The sequence below is a fragment of the Hippopotamus amphibius genome, chromosome 11 (assembly GCF_030028045.1).
Source record: "Hippopotamus amphibius kiboko isolate mHipAmp2 chromosome 11, mHipAmp2.hap2, whole genome shotgun sequence".
Taxonomy (NCBI): domain Eukaryota; kingdom Metazoa; phylum Chordata; class Mammalia; order Artiodactyla; family Hippopotamidae; genus Hippopotamus; species Hippopotamus amphibius.
Window position 1 is genome coordinate 89,862,708 of NC_080196.1, and position 25,832 is coordinate 89,888,539.

Below are 25,832 nucleotides of genomic sequence, written 5' to 3' on the forward strand. Positions count from 1 at the left end.
GGGGTCACTCTTCTATTATATTCAACAAGAGAGGCCACAGGCTTGCCCACAGCCCTCAGCACATCCTGCTCTGTGGCCCCGAGGGTCCTGATTCTTGCTCAGTGCTGTTGCCTCCTGCAGAGATGCTGTGCACATTTTTCTTTTCTTTTCTCTCTTTTTAAATAAATAAATTTATTTATTTATTGGCTGTGTTGGGTCTTTGTTGCTGTGTGCGGGCTTTCTCTAGTTGTGGTGCGGGGGGGTGGGGCTACTCTTCATTGCATGGGATTCTCATTGCGGTGGCTTCTCTTGTTGCAGAACACAGGCTCTAGGTGCACGGGCTCAATAGTTGTGGCTCGCAGGTTCTAGAGCGCAGGCTCAGTAGTTGTGGCACACAGGCTTAGTTGCTTTGTGGCATGTGGGAACTTCCTGGACCAGGGCTCGAACCCATGTCCTCTGCATTGGCAGGCGGATTCTTAACCACTGCGCCAGCAGGGAAGTCCCCTGTGCACGTTTTTCTTTCCCCGGGACTATGTGAAGCAGGGGCTCCAGCCCCTTGGTCTGTAAGGGGCTCGTCCTGGTGCTTCTGTTCCTCAGCTTTGAGAATCAGAGTCACGTTGTGCGGGGAGGGAATGCAGGTGGGAGATCCACGTGAGGAATAATGAGACCTGCCCTGTGGAAATGGAGGGCTCAGAGCACAGGTTTCCTTAGGGTGAGGGGTGCTGGTCGACAGGAGCAGAGGTTGAGCTGATGGGAGGATGTTGAGGGGAGAGTTGAGGAGCAGGGTGTTTGCTGGGAGCCGCAGTGGCTTTGGAGTTTTCCAGCAGTTAAAATAGGGTTCAGGTTGGCTCTGGCAGCTCAGGAATAAGTTCTCTGGGTTTCTGTGAGGATGGGCAAGAGTTGTGGGGATTCAATGAGGAAAATGTGCGGAGAGAGTCTCTAAACTATGAAATATGAAAAAGTAGATGCTTCTCATCTCTGATCGGAGATGGTACCAGCTCATCGAGGTTGATCTGCACATGCAGGGAGAGGCCTCCCTTTACAGAGTATCACCTGTTGCATCCCCTCCAGCAACTGCTGCTCTGTCACTCTTTCGCATTCATCAGCCAGTGGGGCCTTGTCCCCCAGAGGGCCCCTTCCCCAGAGTCCCTGAGGCTGGTAGGTCCTCTGCCAGGGATGCTGCTTCAGAATAGCCTGGGGCCTGAGCCTGAGAGGCCCAGGCACCTCCCTTCGCTGTGGTTCTCTCTGCACAGAGCCCTCCACCTGCTGCACAGGGCAGATAGTAGGTGGCCTCTCCTCCCTGCTATGAGGGGTGGTGGCCAAGACCCCAGCCTCCAGCCCAGGAGAGAGATTTCTATGTGCTCGCACTGCTCTTGAGCTGCCTTAGAGTGAATTGTGCTTGTCCCTGTGAGATACTTGCAGTCCTGGGTTTAGCTGTGACCTTCCCGTCCCTTTTTCATGGTGGTTCTCTGTCTCCATTCCGCATTCCTCACTCTTTAGGGGCCTCAAATCCTAGGATGGTGAATCCGTCTTTGTATCCTAATCTGTGAATCAGTCTTTCAGGCACAGAGGCAGCAGGGCCTCTACCTCTCAGGGCAGAGTCTCTTTAATCAGTTGGTAGGCATCTGAGGTGGACCTACTGTGTGCCCAGCTTGGCCAATGTGGGGGCAGAAGAACAGCAGGCAGCTGTGGTCCAGGAGCTTAAAATTTAGTTAGGGTCCTGGATGAACCTTGAGGACCTTATGCTAAGTGAAGTAAGCCAGTCACAAAAACACAAATACTGTGTGATTCCACTTGTATGAAGTACTTAAGAGTTGTCGAAATCACAGAGACAGAAGATAGATTAGTGGTTGCTAGGGCTGGGGGAGGAGGAAATGGGGAATTAGTATTTAATGGGTATAGACTTTCAGTTTTTCAAGATGAAAGGAGTTATGGGGACGGATGGTGGTGATGGTTATACAATATTGTAAATATATTTAGTACCGCTGAACTGTACACTTAAAGTGGTTAAGATGGTAAATTTTATGTTACCTGCATTTTACCACAATAAAAAGTTTTTGGGAAAAAAAAAAAAAGCTTCCTTGGGGAGATTAACATTCTTATCGGTATAAGAGAGTGATGACTGAGCAATGGTCCACTCCATGTCAGCTGAATTCTTAAGTGCCAGAGTCAGTTGTGTATTTAAAGGATCAGGGATTAGGGAGAGACTTCATGTTACTATCCTGGAGGAGGACGTGAACTTCACTCTGGGTGAGGTCTCAGACATGTGCTTTGGAAGCAAGCTTTCATTTGTTTGTTTGTTTTTTTTTTTTTTTTGACCTTTGTTTTCGAAGTCATTTGGAAATGCTATACCTATTGGTAATTATCTTTCACGCCTGGGAAGGGTGCTGTAAATAAGCCATTTAACATCTCAGGAGGGTGGGGCCTGTCTCCTAGATAGAAAGTGAGTCCCTTTAGACACCTGCAATTTCAAAGTGGCATTTGAAGCAAGCATGGTACCAGGAGTTACGATGGGTAGGGTGACGAGGCAACTCAGAAGGAAGGGGGGCAGGGGATGATCCTAGAGGATTGTAAGTTGTGCCGTAATTGATTAGTGATGTCTGCCACTGGTGAGAGAGGGGGTCGTGGCAGCACACGTGCCAGTCAGAAGAAAACCACCTACAGGATATGGGTCTTCACTCTCAGAGATCTCTTTATTTATATATGAAGAATCTGAAGTCCAAATTGGTGAAGTCCATGGCTCATTATGGCAAGAAGGAAACATGTATTTGAGGAAGACAGAGAAAGTCTCTTGAAGTGTTTGTCAACTCAGCAGACACTTCCTGGGCCCTGAGCACTGGGGCACCCAGAGAGGTCCCTGCCATCCCAGCTCCATGCCCTGGAGCAGGAGAGAGGTCACTGTGAGGCGGAGTGAGAACTGCCACTGGCGGGCTCTGCGGCCACAGGTCACCCACATGGGTGCTAAGTTCAGGGCAGAGAAGGTGACTGCAGTTTGGGAGGTCGGAGGAGCTTCCTGGAGCCAAGTATTGAAGGATGGACACATCTGGAGACGGGCAGGAGAGCAGCAAGGGTGAGGCTGTCCATAGTGAAAGGGATTATGGGGGTGCAGGGCTGGACAGGTGTGGGGAGGACCCAGGTGCACAGGGGTGCAGAGAGGTGCCCACGTGGCACCACTTGGAGAAGCTTCCGGCCTTGAGTGAATGTGGTTGATTCATGGGAGGATCGTGGGAGCTCTCAGGGCATCATGAGAAAGTTCCCAGCCACTCAGAACCCAAGCGGCCAAAGGCTTCAGGCTGGCGGTGCCAGAGGGGGGGGCCCCGTCCTCATTTTATGGACGCAGCCCACGCAGGCTATGTGGCTCATTCAAGGTCACACTGTGGGTCCCTCTGTCTCTCCCAACAGCCCTTTTTTCCCTCAGCCCCCTCCACCCCCACCCCCTCCTTATCTCCTGCCTGGTGTCCGTGAGGGTCTGAGCACTTGGGCCCCTTCTGCTGGGAGGCTGGACCTCAGCCTTTCCACTGGCCAGTTTCTGTTCCTTTTCCTTCAGACCGATTAGAAGCCAGAACTCACCCTCAAACTGCTGACTCTCTGGGAAGTAGGTTGGTTCTACTTCGCGGGCTTGGCTAGTTGGGATTGCCAAGGAGGACGCGAGAGCAAGGAGAGCTTGCCGGCCGCCTCTGTTCCATCTGAGGAAAGTGAGAATTAAAAACACAACACAACCCCCAAGTCATGGGGTTTCTTTGCCAAGGTGCCAGGTGTCTCTGGTCACTGGGGGAGGGAGAGGCAGGGTTGCTGTGTGTGGTTTTGGGTCATTTTTAGCCGGGTTCTCAGTGCCTCGTATGTGGGCGGTGCTCAGTGAATGGAGAATCTAAACACACACATCCATCCTCACGCCTTTTCTCTTTTCACCCAGTGAGCTCTGCTTGGTAGGCTCTGGGGTGATGTCGGCCATGGGGGCACAGGGAGGACAGCAGGTGGGAGTCTTCATGGGCCGTCTCTGGGGAGGTGGGGTGGGGAGGTCAGAGACCAGCCGAGCCGGCGTGGGTCTGGGCTTGTCTGTTTGCAGAAGGCGGGACGCCCAGCCTTCAACTTGGTGTGGCTGAAAGACATGAGAAGGTCGCAGGGGGGTTGTCTGCTGGCTGTGGGAGGTGGGGATGTGAGGGACACCCTCACAAGGATGTTTATGGAGGTGATGCATGGTTGATCACTGTACCAGTTTGCTAGGGCTGCTTGAGTTAGGACATTGGACCACAAACTAGGTGACTTAGAACAACAGAAATGTATTGTCCTCTCGTGGTTCTGGAGGCCAGAAGTCTGACATCAAGGTGTTGGTAGAGCCATGATCCCTGTGAAGGAGCTAGGAAAGGGTCTGTCCAGGCCCCTCTCCCAGCTTCTGGAAGTTCCTTGGGGTTGTGGTGGCATAACTCCATTCTTCACCTGGCGTTCTCCCTCTGTGTTCATCCGTCACCATGTCCAGATTTCCTCTTTTTATAAGAAAACTCATTATATTGGATTAGGGCCCACCCTAATGACCTCATCTTAACTAGCTACATCTGCAATGAGCCTGTTACCAAGTAAAGTTATGTTCTGAGGGACTGAGGGTTAGGGCTTCAGCCTATGAATGATGGTGGTGGCGGGGGTGGGGGTGGGAGAGGAGGCCCAAGTCAGCCCATAACAATCACTGAGGAGCACGTGCGAGGCCCTAGTAGGCCCTGACCAGGACTGGGAGTGGCTGATGTTGGAGCCCTCTGACTTACCTGCCTTGGGCGCCCCTTGACACATTGCTGGGCTCCCTGCGCACACCCAGAAGGCCTTCAAGTCACCCAGAACGCCTTATTTGTTCTCCCAGGATCCCTTTCCACACGCCGGCCCCTTTTCCAGGGTGACCCCTTCCCTCCTTTACCCTCTGCTTGCCTGACTTCCATTAATCCCTGATCCAGGGGAGTCCTTCCCTACTCCTCAGGAAAGTTGCCTGTGCTTTGGTCCTACTGTGGCACCTTGGATCAGTGCACCTTTCACACTGTATTGTAATTATCTATTACCTGTATGTCATCTCATACCATTCTTTGCAGGCAAAACTTGTGACTTCTCCACTTTTGTGTCTTTAGTGTCTGCCCAGGCCCAGGCCCATGGAGGGATCTCAATGGAACATTGCCCAATGTATGAGATGGTGGATCTGAAAAATGACAGGTCCAGGGACAGATCATCATAAAAATAAAGACTGGGGATGCTACCAGGAATCTAACCAGAAGGTCATAACACATGCAGAAGAAGGGGTACCTACCATGCATGTACACAGTTCAGTAGATTCCACAAACTGAATACACCTGTGTAACCAGCACTTAGATTAAGAACAGACATTACCAGTCCCCTAGGATCCCTCTGGGGCCCCCTTCTGGTTACTGATTTCCATCCCCATAGATTAGTTGGCCTGTTCTTGAACTCTGTATAAAATTGAATCACAGAGTTGGTACTCGTGTCTAGATTTTTGTTCCACTTTATATTTGTGGGATTTATTTATGTCTTTGCATGTTGTTTTAGTTTAGTCTGACTGTTGTATAATATTCCAGTATGTGAACACATCATGATTAATTTGGTCAACCGTTGGTAGGCATTCCAGTGGTTTCCAGTTTGGAGCTATTCTGAGTAGTGCTGCTCTGTACTTCTGTGCTGTTTACTACTGGTGAACATCTGTGCACATTTCACCTGTGTTTGTACCTGGGAGTGGAGTCCTGGGTCATAAAGCATGCACACGGTCAGCTTCAGTGCAGGTGGAAGTATTGTTTTCAAAGAGTGTGGTGATGGAAAGAAGACTGTGGGAGTCAGTGTGTTACTGAACCAAATTATGGTCCACTTGCCCGCACACAGTGAAGCCAATCTACTGACACCAGGTTGTGGTAAAGGAAAGTGCAGCGTTTATTGCAGGGTGCCAAGCAAGGAGTCTAGTCAGCTAGTGCTTAAAAGGTCTGAAGTCCCCAAAGGCTTTCAGGGAAAGTTTTTAAAAGACAGGGTGAGGGAGGGGGGTTGTGGGGTGTGTCAGCTTGTGGACCTTCTTCTGATTGGTTGGTTGTGAGATAATTAGGAGTCGACATCACCAACCTTCTGGTTCCAACCCATCTGGGGTCTATGTGCTTGGGGTCAGCATGCAGTTAACTTTTTCTACCTGGTGGGGGGGGTTTCAGTATCTGCATAACAGCTCAGAGGACATGGCTCAGAATATTATCTATAGCCCTTGAGGAGAAACTAAAAGTCCTTGCCTTTGTTTAATGGCTAAACTATTATTCTTTCATCTTGCTTGGCTGTTTTCCTCTTTCTGCATTTTCTCCCTCTCTGATTACATTTACTCTTTGGAACTTGGGGAAGCTAAAGTTTTTCTACAGATAAGAGGCAGGCAGAGGACATGGGAGGGGGTAGTGTCTGTTCTGGGAAGGCCCCATCGGATCCTGCTTGGTTACAGTGAGGGATGGGTGACATCAGGAGTGAAGACAGGGAACTGGAGAACTTGTTGCAGAGATTATCAGCCAAGGGGCAGAGAAGCCAGATCATAGAAGCTGAATCAAGTAGACTGTTTTCTGTCTACGGGATGAATTGTAGGAAACGTCAGAGGATGAAGCCCAGAGCGGTTGACTTAGAGAAATTCCATCGCTGGAATCGTTGGTCAATGGGGGCTTCTTCTTCTTTTTTTTTTTTTAGCTCTTTATTGGACTATAATTGCTTTACACTCTTGTACCAGCTTCTGAGGTACACCAAAGTGAATCAGCTATATTTATACATATATCCCCATATCCCCTCCCTCCCACGACTCCCCCCTCACCCTCCCTGTCCTGGCCCTCTAAGGCATCATCCATCATCGAGTTGATCTCCCCTTGTTATACAGCAACTTCCCACTCGCTATCTATTTTACAATGGGGGCTTCTTGGTGCCGCCTGATTTCGGGGTGTGGGGCTTCACTCCAAAGGAAGTCAGCCTCCCAACACGGACCTTCCAGTGTGCCTGGCTCTGCAAAGCCTCTGCCTGGGGAGAAGGCCCTGCCATCAGCTTGGCAGTGGTGGTGGCAGCTCACTAGGGTAGAGGCTTTGAGGGGAGAGTCACGGGCTGGGGCGGCAGAGCCCTGGCTGCCCTGTACCTGAGCCCATGGGTCAGTAAAACACCATTGAAGCGAGGGCCTGGGGTCCTCCTGACTCATAATGGGACACGCAGTGCAGTGGCTCACTCCAGCCTCCAAGCTGCTCAGGGCGAGCAGCTGAGGGGGGCAGGGGGCCCTCTGCAACCCTCGCTGGGACTGGGCCTTCTGCCTGCTTGTTCTGTGCCCTGGCCGGGCAAATAATGCCACCCCTTTCTTCCTCCGTCTCTTCCAGAATGGCAGCAAAGACGCCTCTCTGGACATGCTGGGCACGGATATCTGGGCTGCCAACACCTTTGATTCCTTCAGGTGAGCTCCTCTCCCCCTTCTTGTGTTGTGTGGCTCCAGCTGGGACCCTAGCTCACTGGTCCTTATGCCCTGAGGGGCCTTTGGGGGCTGAGTTAATGTTGAGCGTTCATTGGTCAAGAGGTGGAGACAAAGACAGGGAGGTGAAGTAGAAAGGATGAGGTTGGAGGATGGAGGTCAGAGAGAGAAGGAAGGAAAATGGGGGGGGGGGGGCATCCAAGAGAAAGAGAGACCGAGAAGGGAAGAGGAGATAGAGAGACAGAGAGAGAAGAGGGCTGACAGGGCAGGGAAGACAGATTCCTACAGTCCGACCCCAGGGAGAGGGAGAGAAAACAGAGTGGGGACTGGGGAGGTGGGAGGACAGAGGAGAACGGCGCGTGGCGGATGTCAGGCAGGCTGTGTTAGAGCTGAGGACGAACAGCTGTGGCTGCAGTCCCCACCCCTCCTGCCAGAGGTTATGGAAGGTGGGGGCTGGGGGGGTGCCTGCAGAGAGGGGTGCAGAGAAAAGGAAAGGTTGTCCATGCTTCAGACTCTAGAAGGCTCTTCATGGGCCAAGTTGGAAGGGCAGGTATAGGCCAGACCTTGGTCAGGACGTGGTGCCCCTGAAAGGTTTGCTAATGGTGTCCACTCCTTTTGTGAGTGACGGCCTCGGGCCATGGATGGTGGCAGCCCTTTAGCTCAGCTCTGCCCTGGCCCTGAAGCTGGCCAACTCTGGGTGTCCTCCAGGCTCACCTCAGCTGTGGCTCAGACTTGCCCAGCGTGGAAGCGCCGTGGGTCTCCTGAGACTGGTACTTGGGGGACCTGGCCTCCTGCTTCCCCACTGACTTTCCAGTGTTTTAGGGGGACTGCTGTAGAGCGGGAAACAGGCCCTCACTTGTGTTTTATAGGCATCCATTATCACGCAGCAGGGTTAAATAGAGGAGAAGGCTTCGCAGGCAGCCGCCTGCCCCGTTGTCTGTGAGCACAAAGCGGACAGGTCAGGCTCCATTCTGAGCGAGGGTCCCTGCCTGACCCCTGCCCGTGGCCAGTGTGCCCCTCCTCTTCGTGCCCACCTCTGTCTGAGATGCTTCCCTGCCTGGGGTGTGCCCAGGGCGGCTGGTTCCCACCAGTAACTGCGCTTGTCACATTTCTCGCCCTCCCTCGCCCTCTAGTGGTGCCACCTGGGACCTGCAGCCTGAAAAGCTGGACTTCACCCAGTTCCACCGGAAGCTCCGGCACACGCCCAAGCAGCCCCTGCCACACATCGACCGAGAAGGGTAAGGATGGCGGGGGACTCTCCCCTAGGGGCTCTCGAGGTGGGGGACCGCTGTGGCTGTATCGGAGCAGAGAGGGGGCTTCCTCTGGCAGGCTGATGTCCAGAGAGGCTCATCGGCTCCGACGTGCAGGTTCACGGGCCTCTCTCCACCCTTCACTGCCCAGCCCCCTGCAGCCGCACTGCCTGCTCCCCTTCCTGACCACTCACCGTGGCCCTGCTTGCCAGTAGTCTAGAGCAGTGGGTGTCACCGTGATCAGAACAGAGATCGCCGGGTCCACCCCCAGCGTCTCTGATTCAGGAGGTCTGCGGTGGGGCCTGAGAATTTGCATTTCTAACAAGTTCTCAGGAACTGCTGATGCCGCTGGTCCAGGGGCTCCCCCTTTGAGGGCCACTGGTGTGGTGGTTGCTTTTACGTCGCTGTCTCCCTCTTCGCTTAGTTCGCGCATCAGTGTTTACTTGCCCTTTTAAAGATGGTGTCAGGGCCTGGGCCTGGGCTGACCTCTGGCCAGGAATGCGACTCCAGCCAGACACGGGGGTGTGCGACAGATGGTTTCTTCCTTTCTTCCTTCCTCCCTCCCTCCCTCCCTTCCTTTTAAAATAATTTTTACGGAAGTAGAATTCACATAACATAAAATTAACCATTTTAAGGTATTCAACTCAGTGGCATTTAGTACATTTATAATGTTGTGTAACCACCACCTCTATCTAGTTCCGAAACATTTTCAACACCCCAATATAACACCCATACCCAGTAAGCATTTTCCCCCACCCCTGCCCTGGCAGCCACCAATCTGCTTTCTGTTTCTGTGAATTTATCTGTTCTGGAGATATCTATCTCTACCTATCTATCTATCTCTCTCTCTCTCTCTCTCTCTCTCTAATATCTATATAGGTATATAGATATAGATATTTGGAGATATATATGTATATATATGTATGGATGGAATTCCACATATATATATACACACATATACATGAAATCATGTGTGGTCTTTGTGTCTGGCCTTTTTCACTCAGCATAATATTTTTGAGGTTCGTCCACGTTGCAGCTTATATCAGCACTTCGATCGTTTTCATAGCTGAATAACATTCCACTGTATGGCTATACCAGCATTTGTTTATCCATTTATCCGCTGATGGATATTTGGGTTGTTCTCCCCTTTTGGCAACTGTGAATAATGCTATTATGAACATTCGTGTATAAGTATTTGTTTGAGTCCCTGTTTTCACTACTTTTGGGGTCTATGACTGGGAGTGGAATTGTTGGGTCACGGGGCCCATTTCTGACACCAATTCTGATGTGACACCATCTCCCTGGTTACAGCATCAGATTCCACAGACTAAGAGCCCTGTTCCCAGATATCAGTAGGAGTCCAGGTTGTTACTTGTGTTTCTGACCAACCTGCTGTAAATCAAGGTTTCCCACAACCTCTCCTGGGGTTTGATTAATTTGCTAGAGCAGCTCACAGAACTCGGGAAAATATGTTACTTCTTAGATTACCAGTTTATCATGTAAGGATATGACTCGGAAACAGGCGGGTGGGAGAGATGCACAGGGCATGGTATGGGGGAAGGGATGCAGAATTCCCGTGGCCTCTCTGGGTACGCCATTCTCCCTGAATCTCCACGGGTTCACCCAGCTGGAAGCTCCCCAAACCCCCTCCTTTTGGGTTGTAGAGAGGCTTCGCTACATAGACATAATTGATTGAATCATCGGTTCCTGTTGATTGATTCAATCTCCAGCCCCTCCCCTCTCCCTGGAAATCTGAGGTTGGGGGTAAACGTTCTTACTCCTCTATCCCAGGGTTGGTTTCCCTGGCAATCAGCCCCCATCCTCAGGTGACCTGGGGACTTTCCAAATTTCCAAACTCATGCACATAACAAAACGCACTTTGATCAGGTGAAGATCAGATGTATCTTGTTATACATGGCAAGTCTATGTTTTAACGTTTTCCACAGCAGCCGCATAGTCTGCATGGCCAACAGCAACACGCAGGGGATCTGATTTCTCCACATCCTCACCCACCCTCGCTGTTTTCCACTTTTTTCTTTTAATTATACTTATGGCTTTTATTTTTCCTTCCAGTCCTTCCCTGCCAACCCTTGTCCTCCTGTCACTTGGAATTGACATATAGGTGATGTTATGAGCTACATTCTGGCATCTCACCTTGCCCCGCTGCTAACTCTGCCCCCACCCCCACCCCGGGGGTCACCCTCCTCCTGGCAGCAGTGGCCTCACTGCAGTGTTAGTGTGACAACCTGAGAGGGAGGTGCTCGCGTGCTTGTTTCAGAGATGAGAGCAAGGAAGCTCAGAGAGGCACAGTGACCTGCCCAAGTAGCCGACCTGTGGTTTAAGCCCTTCTGACGCCATCCAGTGCTCAGGCTCAGGGATACCAGAGTATCCTTGAATTGGCTTCATCCCCTTAAAATGTTATGTAAAATTATGTGCATGTGTGTGTTTTGGGGGGCAGCGGCCCATCACTCGTGAGACTTTCCCAGGGGACCCCATCCCCGCCCCACACCTCCTTTCTCCACTGTCCTGCCCCTGCCTGTGAGTGTTCTATCCGAACTCTCGGGATGGGCTTTGGGGGTAGAGAGAGGAGATGCCCTTGACTGTGGAGGCATCCTGTTAGGAGGAGATGGTACAAAGCAGAGGCCCAACTACGGGGCTCCCTTGACCCTGCCTCACACCCGACCATCGGCTTACCGCACCCTCACCCCTCTCACACAGCAGCACTGGGGCCACTTGGCTCCTGAGCTGCGGGGCTGCACAGCACTGTGCCCTCCCACTTCTGATTTTAGGAAAGCTGACCTTTCCTCAGCAGGTCAAGGTCAGAAGCTGGTTTTCTGCAGGAGTGACCCTCCCCATCTGCCCTGTGGTGGGAGCCGGCTGAGCTCACGGTGTGCTATGAAAAAGGGAGGAGAATTTTGCACTTCTGACGCCCAGTCACAAGGCCCTATGGGACCCCAGATGGTGAAGAACACACACACACACACACACACACACACACACACAGTATACAATACGGTCCCTGTCCATAAGTATTATTTCTATTCACTCTACTGTTAAAAGGAGATATGAACCATTCATGATTGAGACTGTGCGTACAGATTCAGAGAGTACACAGTATAAAATAAGGGCCAGGTGCGCAGTTACATAAAGTAAATGCAGAGGTTGTAGAGAAGCGAGCACTGTGGGGAATGAACTGTTTGGGGAAGGCTTCTGGAGAGAGGTGGCATTTCCCTGGGAAGCGCCCATCTCTCCTCTATCCTCTGGGAGCACATGGATGGCGACACCAGTGGGGAAACTGAGGCCCAGAGGATAGACGTGATGACACTGCCTCGTGGACTGAAGGTGTCCAGTGGGGAGAGAATGATGAAGTCAAGCTTTCTGAAAGCATCTGCACCAGTTCACACAAATTAACATCCTAACAAAATACAATTTGGCAGTAGCGACAGATGACCATCCAGGGGAGGAAAGGTCCCCCTGTGCTGAGGGCCATTGCCCCTTCCGGAGCCAGAGGAATGGGCACACACCGTCACTACCAGGCTCACTCACTCAGAGGAGCCGGCCAGATTTGTCAAGTCCAGGGTCTCCCGTAGACACCTGGCTCTCTGGCCAAATTCCATCTCCCCTGGGTTCTTGGGGAGTTTGGGAGCAGTGTCCTGTGGCCACCTTGTGGCTAAGCCAGGAACTGTGTCACCTTTGGAGTCCGGCCGTACTGGGGATGGACTCCACGTGCGCAGCCACTGCAGCAGCCCTTGGAAGTAAGTAGGGTACCACTCGGTTGCCAAGGCTTCCCGCAGCCTGTGTTTCCATGGAGGGACAGAAATTGGAGAAGGCTGTTGCCTTGGAAACCCTGTTGGCAGCAGTGACTCAGCTGGTTTGTAGCAACCTTCTGCCCTCGGAACCTGCCTGCTGGTCCTCCAGGGAGTTCTGAGCCCCACACAGGGCGGGTGTGGGGGGCAGCAGCCCTCCCTGCCGACCCCGGGGGCTGCTGAGGTGAGACTGAAAGGCCGTGCCACGCTGTGCTGTGCTAGGCTAGTGCTGGGGGGTGGTTGGAGCCAGAGGTGTGTTATGCGCCCACGTGACCTGGGGGAGGGGTGTCAGCTGGCCCAGAGTCCCCAGTTGCCTCCTCCCCCACTGCCAGGGCACGCAGGGAACACAGATGACTGCGAGCAGTTGGTGCCTTCATGGGCCAGCTTGTCTCTACCAGCCAGATTTGTTCGTTGAAGGCAGCTGGAAGTTTCCAGACCTCTCTCCACCTCCTCTGCAACCCTGCACATCACCACCAGGGGGGGCTGAAGGGGCAAGAAGTCCCCTTACACCCCTCCCACCCCAGCTCTACTGGCCAGAACCCAACCTGTGCCTCCAGCCCTGGCTCTCCAGCACCATCTTGGCCCTTGGACCCCCGTCCTTGCACCCCTACCCCCAACCCCACCCCTCTCCAGCCTCAAGAACCCTAACTTCCTTGCTGGCAACATGCTTGCGCTTAGCTCCGGGCCTCTGCCCTGCTGCCCTCTGCCTGGCACGTTCTCCCAGATTCTGTGCTGGGGCAGCTCACGCCCCACCTCCTCCCTCCGCCCCAGGCCATCTGGACGCTGCTTCTCTGGGTCCTGCTTGCCCCGACTGAGCACTGCCACTGTGCTGTGACACAGAGGGCTCAGCCCGAGCTGGAGCCCCCAAGACAGAAGCACGTATAGAACGGGGTGTCGAGCATTTCCCCCGCCCCTTCCCCCAAGCCATGCTGAATTTTGCAGCCACCCCGTTTCTCTTCCTTGAGGTGCCCGGGTGCCTCCGCCCGCAGGGCTTTCATAGCATTTATCTCATGCTGCCCTCTCCTGGTGCTCAAGTTCACTGCCCAGTAGACTTAGGACTCCTTGGCCGAGAGCTGTGAGCTGTCTGAGGGCAGGAACCACGTGGGATTTATTTTCCATGACTCCAAGAAAAGTTGCCAGGTCCAAAGACACAAGAGAGGCTTGGCAAATATATGATCAAATGACCTCATTACTCTGAAATTTGAGAGTTGCATTAACTCTGGAACTGGAAAATGCTGCCACCAACCCATCAGGCAGCCCTCACTATACCCGGGCCAATAATACTAATACCTAATAGTAGTGGTAACTCATACTGACTGTGCACACACAAATCCCAGTTCTAACCGCTTGCCTGTATTATCTAAAACTCACCACAGCCTAGGGAGGTAAGAGCTATTGTTATCTTCACTTCGACAGATACGGAATCTAGGAGGCCCAGAAATATTGAGTAACTTGCATGAGGGTGACTCTTGGATCTATGCAATTGACTCTAGAATCTATGCAATTAATCAGTCACTGCCCTGCTGCTCTGCCCCAATAACAACAACAACAATAATAGTAATAGAAGTAGTCCTAGTAGCACTAATATATTTACCTTATTATAATTTTTCTTAATTATTGCCTGTATTTACCATGATAATATATTTTCTACATAATACCTTTATAATAGTGTTTACTATATGCTGACCACAGTTCTAAGCACTTCAACTCATGAACTAATTTAATCCTCCAACCACCTTGTGATGTTAGGTGCTAGTAAGTATCCCCACTTTACACATGAGGAAACTGAGTTACAGAGTGGGAAAGTGACTTGTGCAGTTAGTAAGCAACGCCGCTGGGGTTCCAAGCCCTGCAGTCTGATTCCAGGGTCTTCACTCTTAAATATGCGAAAGACACGGGCCTTTGCCAGTGAATCAGGGCCAGCTCCTCCGGCCTGAAGGTGCGCCCGCCCGCAGAGGACATGAAGACAAAGCATCGGTATCTGAGCGGGCTTGCTGGACTGGCAAAGTCAGGCCCAGGAAGATGGAAGCCCTACTGGAGGCCTGTGTGACCTCAAGAAAGTTGCTTGGTCTCTCTGCTTATTCGCTTTCCCTTTGGTGTAACCGGGCAAGATGATGGGCTTTTGCAGGAGCTGTGTGACAGGCTTTGGGGCATTCATTGGCAAGGAGCTTAACATCTTTGCCTGGAGAGGTCAAAGGGAGCTCTGGTACCCTCACCTCCCTAGGTGTTGGATATTGTCTTAGTGCCTCCTCCCCACCCGAGTTCCCACATTCCTGCCTGCACAGAGTCCTTTGTCCTCAAGGAAGGGCTTTTGTTGCCAGGCCTGAGGAGAGGAGGGCTGTTTCCTCTAGGTGGGACAGGCTGATTCTGTGGCCTTGAGGGAGAGTAGGGCCTGGTGTCTCCTGATCACCCCTCTCTTTCTGCTTGCTGGGCCAGGACCGGATGCATGAATGAGCTGTCCTTTCAATGCCATTATGTCTTTTCTGGTCCAGGTGTGGAAAAGGGAAGCTGGAAGATGGGGATGGAATCAACCTGAATGACATCGAGAAGGTCCTCCCGGCCTGGCAGGTAGGTGCAGGGGCAGCGTCTCCAACAGCACCCCTCCCCCTGCCCTTGGCCTGCTCAGGCCTCAACTCTCCCACTGGCCCCTTGCTCCTGCGGGGTAGAGCTGGATGTACTGCAGAGGTAGGTGGGCTGGGGTGGGTACCTGCCTCGGTGCAGAGTGTCCCACTGTGATGTGTGTGTAGCAGCCTGGGCTCAGCTGTGCCGCAGCTGCTGGGGGCAGACCTGACATAGATGAAATGGCCCACGTACTGGCAACTCAGCAAACCTGGAAGTTTTTGTCCCTTGACCTGAAATCTCTGAGGGGAGGCAACCTGCAGCATGTTCCAGTGGGACTGGCAGGGCTGCTTCAGTTTCTAATGTAGTCAGGACTATTTTTAGGCCTTTGAATAGTAGAGTTGTCCTGCCAGCCTCCAGGTGTCTGCTGTGCTTGCTGATTTTGTCATTGATTGGACTCCTTTCCCTAAATTGGGCCAGGCTCCAGGACAAGAGGACTTATTCAGCAAAGAGACATCGAATCTAGGTCCTTGGATGCTTCTGGTGCTGGGCTTTGGGCGGAAGCAATAGGAGTGTAGCTGCCTCCAGGAGTGAGGCTGGGCCTCCTGCAGAGGCGGGGGGCAGCAGACCCTCCTTGGTGACCGGGCCTGCCCCACGGTGACCTGCTCCACACTCACCCCATCACCCTTTCCTCCTCTCTGCTGAGCCTGTCTTTCTATGTCATCCACATCCATTCTTCCCCTCCTACTCCCTCTGGGACTTTGCTGCATTTTTGTTGAGTGTTTATGCCTTGGGCCTATTAAGGGAAGATAATAGAATGTGCAGTCAAGGCCTCAGCAATCTGATTAGGATGTGACGTGGGCTGGGTTTTCCTTGTTTTTGTTCCACTTGGAATTTATTGAACTTCTTGGATCTGTAGGTTTATAGCATTCATCAAATGTGGAAAAATTTCAACCATTATCCTCCTCACCTCCCCCGGAACCCACCCTCTGTGATTCCAATTATATGCATGCTGGACTTCTTTGTATTTTCCATGGCTCACCAAAGCTCTGCTTATTTTTTAGTCCTTTTTTTTTTTTTCTGTTTCATTTTGAATAATTTCTATTACTATGTCTTCAAGTTCACTAATCTTTTCTTGCAGTGTCTAATCTACTGTTAATCCCATCCTGTGTATTTTTCATTTCAGATATTATATTGTTCATCTCTAGAAGTTCAGTATGGATTTCTTTTCTGTATTTATCTTCCTGCTCATGTTTTCTCCTATCTTCTTGAGCATATGGAATATTTTATAGTAGCTGTTTTAATGTCCTTCTCTACTAATTGTTATCCATGTCATTTTACCGTCTGTTTCTGTTAATCTATTTTTCTCCTGGGTATGGGTCTTATTTTTCCTTGCATGCTTGGTAATTTTATATTAGTTGCAATATATTAGGAATTTTACATTGTTGGGTGCTGGCTGATATTATTATTATTAATTAAAATATTTTGAACTTTATTCTGGAACACAGTTATGTTACTTCAAAAGAATTTGATCCTTTCAAGGCTTGCTGTTTAAGCTTTGTTAGGTGGGAAGCCTTCAGTCTAGGGCAAATTTTGCTCCACTACTGAGTCAATAGCCTGAATTTTCCACTCAGTGCCCTATGTACTAGGAGGTATTTCCACCCTGTCGGCTAAGAATATGAGCTATTTCCAGCTGTGTGTGATCTCAGGGAATTATTCCATCAATTATTTGCATGTAGTGCTTCACCAGCCCTGAAAGTTTCCTCACACACATGCACAAATTGGTCCGCAGCCAAAGACTCAAGGGCCTGCAATTTCTGGATTTCTCTGTCTGTGCAGCTTTCTCCTCTCTGGTACTCTGCCTTCCAAATTCTAGTGGCCTTGCCCTCCCTGAATTTTGAACTCTGCCCCTTAACTCATTGAGACCACTGGGCTCTGTTTAGATTCCTCATCCACTGTAGACTGGAAACTCACCAGGCACCAGACTGGGGCACACATAGTGCTTACCTTATTATAAGGGAAAGTGTGGTGACTTCATGGTGGAGAAATCTGGCAGGCTCCAACCTGACCAGGTGATCAGGGTCTACATCGTTAGCGTGGGATGAGTGGATACCACGTGCCCCTGATGTGCTATACAGAGGAAGCCCAGCATCATTTCTGGGGTTTTCCTGCCAAGAAAGCACAGCCTGTGTCTGGTCACGAGGAACCAAATGGAAGACCCATCCTCTAAAATTGCTTGGACATGAAAGACAAAGAGGAATGTCTGAGATTGGAGGGGGTTGAAGAGGCAGACAGACAACTAAATGCAATATACATTCCTTTTTGAGATCCTGGACCAGAAAGAAATAGGGACCTTGTTGGACAGTGGGAGAATGTGAATTGGGGTCTGTGGCAGAAGTGTTTCTTGGATAGGCGTATCCTGCCTTGGGGGGCTATATGATGGTTAGGTAGGTGAGTGTCCTTGTTGCTGAGAGACACACACTAGAATATGAGGGATATGTGGCCTCATGTCTGCAGTGTGTCCTCAAAAGTTTTAGAAAAAGATGAATGATGATGGGTATGTAGACCCACAGATGGAGAGAGGAGCACGTGTGGTGTAGTATTAAGAGTCAGAGGATCTGAGCAAGGAGGATGGCAGGGTGGGGGCTCTTTGTACTGTTTTTGCAACTTTCCTATGTCTGAGAGAAAAATAATCAATAGGGTCTAGGCCATAGTATGTAGGACAAAGGCACAGAGTATTGGCTCATGAAATATCCTCTGGCCTGGATCTGTGCTAAATTCTCACAGCTAATATAAAGCTAGCTCTGGTGCAAAAGACAAAAGGTAAAGTACTTAGAAATCACTGCTTTCTTGCTCTATTCCTAAATGCCTACAGTGTTCATTATTGATAGAAAGAATACATTTGAGAGACATTGATCTAAGTGGGGAGCCCCACTCCCTGGGAGAGGTGTTGAGCACTCAGTGGCCTTTGAGCTGGAAGCCTAGGGCATCCTGGCCGGAAAAGTTACAGGTGCGATCACGTCTCCTGTTGGGTGACTGTATCCCAGCTCCCTGGGGAGTAGAGCAGAGGGCCTTTCAGTCCCGCTGGAAGGGAGAGGAGAGCTGGGCCCTCGCTTGGGCGAGGCGGCGGAGTGCAGGGGTTAAGGACTTGGTGTCTGGACCCCATGGAATCCTGGCCGTGCTACTGACTAGCCAAGGAGTCGGGCTAGTTACTTACCTTGCTCTGCCTGTTTCCTCCTGTGTAAAACAGGATAATAACAGTATCTACTTCCTGGGGTTGTCCAGAAAATGGAACACATGAATTCCCGCAAAGGACTGAGAACACAGCCTGGCACGTAAGAGGCACTCCCTCTGCTGGTGGAGAGGCTGTGGCCTCCCCTGCCTTTGTTAGGAGGTGGGAGAGGGAGTGACTTCTTGTATGCATCCCCACCCTGTGCATTTGTCCTGAGTGGCATCCCAAGGAGGGCAGACAGGTTGCATCAGAGGTCACGAGAATCAAATTCAAATTCGTGGCTCCTGCCATGGACGTGCCGCATGACCTTTCCTCTGTGGGCCTCGGTTTACTCACCAGTAAAATGACACAGTTGGATTAAATCAGAGGTTTGCAAACTGTAAAGCTCTGGGGTTTTCTCAGAGGTGCTGCTGGTGGCGGGGGGCGGTGAGTAGGGCGGCTGAAAAAGCAGGCTCGAGGGGACCCCCACTCAGGCTGACCCAGAAGGGCTCTGCCCGAGTCTCTAGACCAGTCTTCTATGAATGGTTTCATTTGAAGGAATAGTTCCACTACTAAACAAATTTTGAAAATCATCAGACCAACCTCTCAGGTTTCATATTCTAGGGTTTTCTTTCTCTCAGAAACAGTCCATCTGTAAGCATGCTTGGTCTTCAGGGCCCGTGTGTGACATAAGCTCTCAGAGGTGCCGGGAGTGGACGTCTTCCCCTCTGGGCTCCATTCCCTGTCAGGATTCATGCAGTGGATGGGTTTTGATAGTCCACACATACCACACACTTTGAACCAGCTTTGCCCTCAGAAAACGACCAACAGATGAGTGCCTAAGTGGATCTACAGCTCTCTGGGTCTTACCCTAGATCCACTGTATTAGTTCTCTATTTCTGTGTAATAAATTGCTTAAAATTTAGCAGCCTGAAACAATAAATATTTGTTGCCACACACAGTTTTTGGGGGTCACGAATCCAAGAGCATCTTAGCCAGGTGGTTCTGGCTCAGGGTTTCTCACAAAGCTGTGATCAAGGTGTCGGTTGGGGCTGCAGTCATCTGAAGGTTGGACCGGGGCTGGAGGACCCACTTGCGTGCTGGCTCCCTCCCATGGCAGAGGGCAGGGAGGGCCTCAGGTCTACCCTGGCTGCTGGCAGAAGGCTTCATTCACGTGAACCTCTCCATAAACTGCTTGAGTGTCACATTATGGCAGCTGGCTTCCTCCAAAAGGACAGAGGAAGGAAGAAAGGGAGGGAAAGAGACAGACAGACAGGCATAGACATAACATGGATGAGAGAGTGGAGAGCATCCAACACAGAAGTCCTAATCTTTTCTAACCTAATCTCAGAAGTGACATACTCTCACTCTGCCACCTACTATTTGTTGACTGCACAGATCAACCCGGTACAATGGAGAAGGAACTACACAAAGGTGTGAATATCAGGAGGTGAGGTCATTGGGGGCCGTCCTGGAGGCTGGTGAGCACACCCACTGAATTGTACCCAGGAATCTGTATTTGTTAAAGCATTGCAGAAAATCTGCAGTTTTATCAAAATTATCCACAAGAGTTGAAAAGTTGTAGCTGACCATGTTCATGGTTTGACCTCTCTTGGGGGTGTTTGCATTTCATATGGTACCATTAGGACAAGTCCAACAGGCTTCCTGATCCCAAAACATATATCTCTGGTGGTAGAATTTGAGGTCTGGTGGGAGCAGATCTGGATGACTGTTTTCTGAATATTCCTAGTGTTCTTCAAAGCTTCGTATAGACAGGGCCCGCTGGTTCCATTGTTTGGCCTTGGGGCCACAGGGTCAGCTAGCTTAGCTATTGGCACTTGGGGTGGGACAGATCTTAATTGTATAGACCTGTCTGATATGTACAGGTATTTAGTGTTCCCAGTTTCAACCGCTGTATGCCAGTCACTGGGGAGAGGGTAGACATGGTGACCCCCCAAAACACCTCCCATTTCCAAATACATCTAGGAGACACCATGCACCCAACTGAAGACGTCTGCACGGGAGGGAAGGCCCACCCATAGCCTGGGGACCCAAGCCCATCCACAGCAGTCAGGGGCCTAAGCGGAGATGAGCGGGCTTCCTAGAGACCGTCTTAGATAGAAGTCAGGGTTTGAGGACTAGAAAGAAACCTGGAGCCTCCCCTCCCCACCTGGAGGCAGGAAGGAACAAAAGTAGGAGGATGGAGGGAGGAGATGGGCCTGAAGCTCATTGCCCACCTGCCCTCCGTTTCTTCCACCCAGAAGGAGGGCAGATGTTTGTCTGTCTTGACGTTCAATCCATCCCTCTCCTTATGAGTTTCTCCCATCATTTCCCAGCAGAACTTTGACATGAACCTGGTTATGCTCTTGTTAGTGTGATATCCAGGGTGTATGGGGTTTTTTTTTTGGGGGGGGGGGTGTTTTGTTTGAGGGGGTTTGTTTGTTTTTACAAAACAAGATTTTTTGATCATCTGCTGTGTTTGGATACTGTAGGCCATAGCATGATATTAAACAAACCCCCAAATCTCAGAGGCTTCACACATAGGATCTTATTTCTCACTTACTGAGATTCTGCTGAGTATCCAGCTGCCCTCTAGGGCAGCTCCTTTCCAAAGTGGGGGCTCAAAGGTCGAGTTAGATTCCATTCTGTGGCCCTGCCACCTCAACCCACGGCACCTAGGTGGCCCTGGCAGGGACAGAGAGAGCTGCAGGGTCATTCCCTGCCTCTCAAATGCTTTGGTCCAGAAGTGTCACTTGCACTTAACCTGTTGGACAGAACTAGTCGCATGACTCCACCCAAGGGCAAAGGGGCTGGCAGGGGTGGGAGCAGGAGGCAGTTGGGTGAGCAGTGGCGCTTCTGCCCCGATTGCCTCTTTCCTTCACGTGCTCGCCCAACTCATCTTCATGCGCAAGTGCTTTGCACCAGCCTTTTAGAGAAACAGAGAATTGCATGAGATACAGTTGCCCACGCGGGGCACCGTCTAGATGTGCTCTGATGACAGTAGTACATGCCTGAGGAATGCCGGTGCCTCGCCCAGGTGAGGGTCCCCGTAGAGGGAAGTCTGGTCCCCTCCCTGCGTCCTCCACCTGCCTCCCCAGGGCCGTGCGGTCCCTGCAGCCTGGGGCTTGAAAGAATGACTGAGTCAGGAGCCAAGGGCCCCAGAGGCCCCCCCAGCTTGATGCCTGTTGTGGATCTCTGGAAGCTCTAGCTTGTCTCTCACTGGGAGTCACCCGTGGGGCACATGTCACAGTGAGTGGTCCTCGGTGGGAGTGCCCATCCACATCCTTCTCCAGCCAAAGCCGAGGACTCTATCCCTAATGGTCCCACCTGGTTGTATTTGCATGGTGGCAATGAATCCAGGAACCCCCGCTGCTGGGACTCAGGCCCCTGGAGCCACCAGGAACTTGGGACAGCAGGGTGGACAGTAGGTGCACATGTCTGCTGGGCACAGTTCTCCACCCATAAGAGGCATGTAGTTGGTTAGTAAAGGCATTGATGCTGACTGTCTCCAAGGTCTGCCTCCCTGTAGAGGTAGTGGAGAGCGAGTGAGCTGGGCTGGGTGACAGCTAGCAACCAGATTTTAGCATCCCCAAACTCAGCAGCCTCAGGTGAGCTGAGGCTAGCTCTGCTCCCCAAGAGCTCTGGTTGGGGGGGGGCGGTGTAGCTGGAGGCTCTGAGTGCAGTGACCTGGATTCGGGAGGACATCCATCATGGTTCCAGGCGGTGCAGCCACAGGGCAGGGCGGAAGCTGAGACCCATACAACTGGGCTTAGCATGGAGTCCTGGGGGTCCCGCCTGCATTTTTGGCCCCTCTGTTGTGAACTGTGGAAGGGGGTTGGCCAGCCTGCCATGTTGGCAGAGCTGTGGGCATCCCAGCCCCCATTATCTGTAACCCTGCTCCCAGTACGGCCCCAGGGTCAGGTATGGCGGGCGCCGAGGGACAGATGGCCGCACTGTGATCTCCCACTAGAGGGCACCAGCGCACCACCCTGGAGGCTCCGCGGTCACCTCTGCACGGGAAGTCCCTTGTCCATAGCAGCCAAAGCTGTCCTTGCCTTGTCGGTGCCCCACATGCAAATACGGCGCTCAGCGCTATCCCCAAAACGGCCCAGGCCCTCAAGGCTCAGGCCTTCTCCCCAGGACAAGGGGGAGGATGAGGCCGTGAAGAAGGCAGCCACGCAGGTGAGGGAAGCACCTGTTTGGTCAAAGTGTCCCCGGCCACGCGCAGGCCTGATCCTGCTCCAGGGACCCTTCCCCCCCACCCCCTCCAGTCCCCAGACCCCTGGGAACACGTGGCCGCTCCCAAAAGGGCACACCCATTCGGCCTCTACCAGCTGCACAGACGAGCAGGGTGCTCACCCCTGGAGTGAGGGGTGCTGGCGGCCTTCCCCACCCCACACGGCTTCCCCTGGGCCTGCAGTGGAGGCGCCCGCTGGTCCAGGGTTTGGGGAGGTGCAGAGTGCTGGCTTCTGCCCTTGCAAGGACAGGTGCTGGCAGGTGGGGCTGAGGGGATTGATGGAGAGCCATAACCGTGACTGAGTTCAATGTGAAGGCAAGGGAATCCAATCTGAGTGGGTGCTGGCTTCCCCTTGCACTCCCCTCTCCTCACCTCTGGCCCAGGACCTCCAGCCCAGACACCACCCCCGAGGCGTGGTCACTCGAGTGGTTTCTCCTGAGCATCTCCTCGGAGCCCTGCCGACATACTGCCTCTGTGTTCCACACACAGCCCTGGATTCTTCTGCATCTTATACAAAACCCCAGTTGAAAGATGTTGTTGAGTTAACATGTCTTACCTAAAGCTTTTGAAAAGGACGCACTTTGATCGTTTTTCTTTGAACGCTCTGTCAGACAAACATTAGGTCTACCTAACGGTTTTGTCTGACAAGAGGAACTGCCTAACCCAACTTATTTCCCTTTTTGCTTTCCTGTTAGGAACTTTTGAAACTAAGTTCTGTGTCTGTCTGCAGTGAATTGTGAGCTCACCCTCACCTGTTCAGGTCCGTTGCGCTGATCCTCTGGGGACTGGCCTAGTTTAGTGAACTACGCAGTGTGTAGGCCCGCTGCTGTGAGGTCTGCGTGGCGCACACGCTGGACAAGGAACACGACTGAGTTGGGTGGCATTTCTGCCCTCATGGACGTGCCCAAGGACTCTGATCACATAGGACCCCAGAGAGGGGACAGGAGACCAGCTAAAGGAGGGGGACAGTGAGACTTGGGGTTCAGCACCCCATGTACCCACTTATCCCAGAATAAGGTCAGGGTGAGAAACACCCCCCTCCCCCCAGGAATCTGAGGGACACACGGGCTTTCAGAATGAAAATCACCGCCCTCCAGAATGATGATCAGGCTTCCCCTACTCCACCCGGTGCTTGGAGGAACACAAAGGGTGGCAGATGCGGGAGTAGCACTTCTTCCAGCAGGTGGCGCCGTTGCAGCGTGGCCCCCAGGTGGGTGGGAAGGGGCTGCCCCACGCTGGATGGAAGCTGCTGTAGCCCAGTTCCCAGCCCTCCAGGTGGGAAGGAGTGACTTTATCGTTCCCTAGGGCTGTGCCAGCTCCGTGGCCAAGTCTCCCGGAAACTTCCAGGATATGCTAACTTGCAGGCGTAAGGATTATTAAAGCATCCCGAGATGCCAAGGAGCAAAGTCGTGTAAAAACTAAGTCCCACTTCACGACCCCAGGCCTGTCCTCTTCCCCAAGTCCCGCTTCGCGTCCCTTCTCGGTCCCACGGGAGGTCTGGTCTGACTTCATTACTTGAGTCCACCAGGATTGACTGGGCCCCTTTCTGGGGACCCAGCATCATCTTGGTCGTGATGGACTGAGTTTAAATGCAGGGGCCACTGCCTTTCCAGTGAACCAGGACATGTAGTTCTCCTCAAGTCCCTGTAACGAGCGCCTAGCAATGACTGCATCGCGGTGCAAACACTGGCTGAGTGCCTTCCGGGCTCCAGGAACCGTGACGGTGCTTTCTTTTTCTTACCTTACTTATCCTCACATCGTCCCTGTGGAGGCTGTGCTGTTACTGATCTCCTTTTGCAGACGATGTTGTCTCTGGTCAGATGTCACCCTCTCAGTAAAGCCTTTGGAACACCCCATTGCGTATCCCTCATCCCCTGCCCCCACTTCATTTTTCTCCACCGTGCTCGTCACACATACTTTATTTTTGTGGTCTGCATCCTCCACGTTACGTTCCATGAGGGCTCATATAGGTGCTCACTAAATAGTAGGTGAATGGCTAAATGAGCCCTGACTTGCTCCTGTCCCAGAGGGACTCATACCCCAGCCCAGGGCCTGTGCCTCCTTCACAGGGGCTCGCGTGAGTTGCGCCCCATCTGCGCCGCACGTCTGCCTGTGTCATGTCTGAATTCTTGTAACTGCCCTGCAGAGTGTAGGTACTGCTGTTGCTGTCATCGTGCAGACAGAAAAACTGGGATCAAACACCTGCCCCAAATCACACCGCTTACAAATGGGGGAGTGGAATTGGAATTCAGGCAGGCTGGAGCCCCTTTGCAAGGAGTGACGAGGAGGAAGAGGTGATGGAAAACCATTTTCTAATCCTAGGCGACTGTAGTCACGTACAGCAACTTAGGGGTGAATGTCATTTCCTTAATAAGCAAGAACAAGAAAATGGATATCTTTTTTTTTCCTCTCTCTCTGCTGCTGAAGGCACTAAAAATGGAAAGAGAGGAGGAGGGGGTGGGGAGAGGGAGAGAGGAGCCCCCACTGACACCTTTGACAGAGGAAGAGATGTTTGTACTTCTTTTTAATCGGAAAGGTTTCCACCGGCCTCCCGCCAACCCCTGCTGACTCCAGATCGTGCCCCGGCTCTGAGGAGGAGTGCTCACCTGGGAGAGCCCCTCTGCTCTCTGGCCACCCCCTCCTCCCACAGTGCTTCCTCCCTCAGGTTAAAAATAGGCGCCCATACAATAAAGGAGGAAACCAGGAATCCTTCGATCCATGGTTTCCTGTCTGAGACCGTCAGGTAGCAAGGCCCATTGGCCATGGGCAGTGTGCGCTGTGAGGCTAGCCTATTTTTATTTTTGTTGTTTGGGAGTATTTTTACAAGAAATTATTATTTGGGGAGTGAAGAGTTTTGTTGGGGACAGCTAGGAAAGTTCCTGGGAAGCAGGCGACTGTCTTGGGGTGGGAGCAGAATGCAAGGAGGGGAGACTGGAGGTGGTGAGTGCTTTCTGGGGGGTTCCGGAAACATCTGCCTCCCTTACATGACAGCCTCAATTATCCACAGCGCAGTTAGGGTCTTAGACATGGGTTGGCAAACTGTGGCCTGCAGACCAAGTTCGGCCCTCCAGCCTTTCTGCAAATAAAGTTTTATTGGCACACGGCCTTGCCCGTTCGTTAGTTCACTGGCTGTGGTTGTGTTTGTGTCACAAGGCAGAGTTGAATAGCTGTAGTGCAGATCCTACCACCTTTGAAGCTTAAAATATATCTGACCTGGCCCTTTACAGGAAAAGATTGCTAAACACTGATCTAGAGTATAACCAGGAAAAAAGCCCTGAGAGTTAAAACAGGTGACAAAGTCCTGAAGTTCATTCACTTGTCATCCGAGAGGCCTTCGGTTCCA

General features: G+C 51.9%; 1 protein-coding gene across 13 annotated transcripts in view; it reads left to right on the forward strand.

Annotated features, from left to right (window-relative positions):
• Positions 1-25,832, forward strand: part of CTIF (cap binding complex dependent translation initiation factor) — a 299,520-nt gene that overhangs the window by 105,450 nt on the left and 168,238 nt on the right. For all 13 annotated transcript variants that reach the window (XM_057699048.1, XM_057699051.1, XM_057699043.1 and 10 more), the window contains 3 exons: positions 7,338-7,411; positions 8,560-8,664; positions 14,975-15,050. In XM_057699048.1, coding sequence (XP_057555031.1) covers positions 7,338-7,411; positions 8,560-8,664; positions 14,975-15,050 — 255 coding nt within the window. The remainder of the gene's footprint in view (positions 1-7,337; positions 7,412-8,559; positions 8,665-14,974; positions 15,051-25,832) is intronic.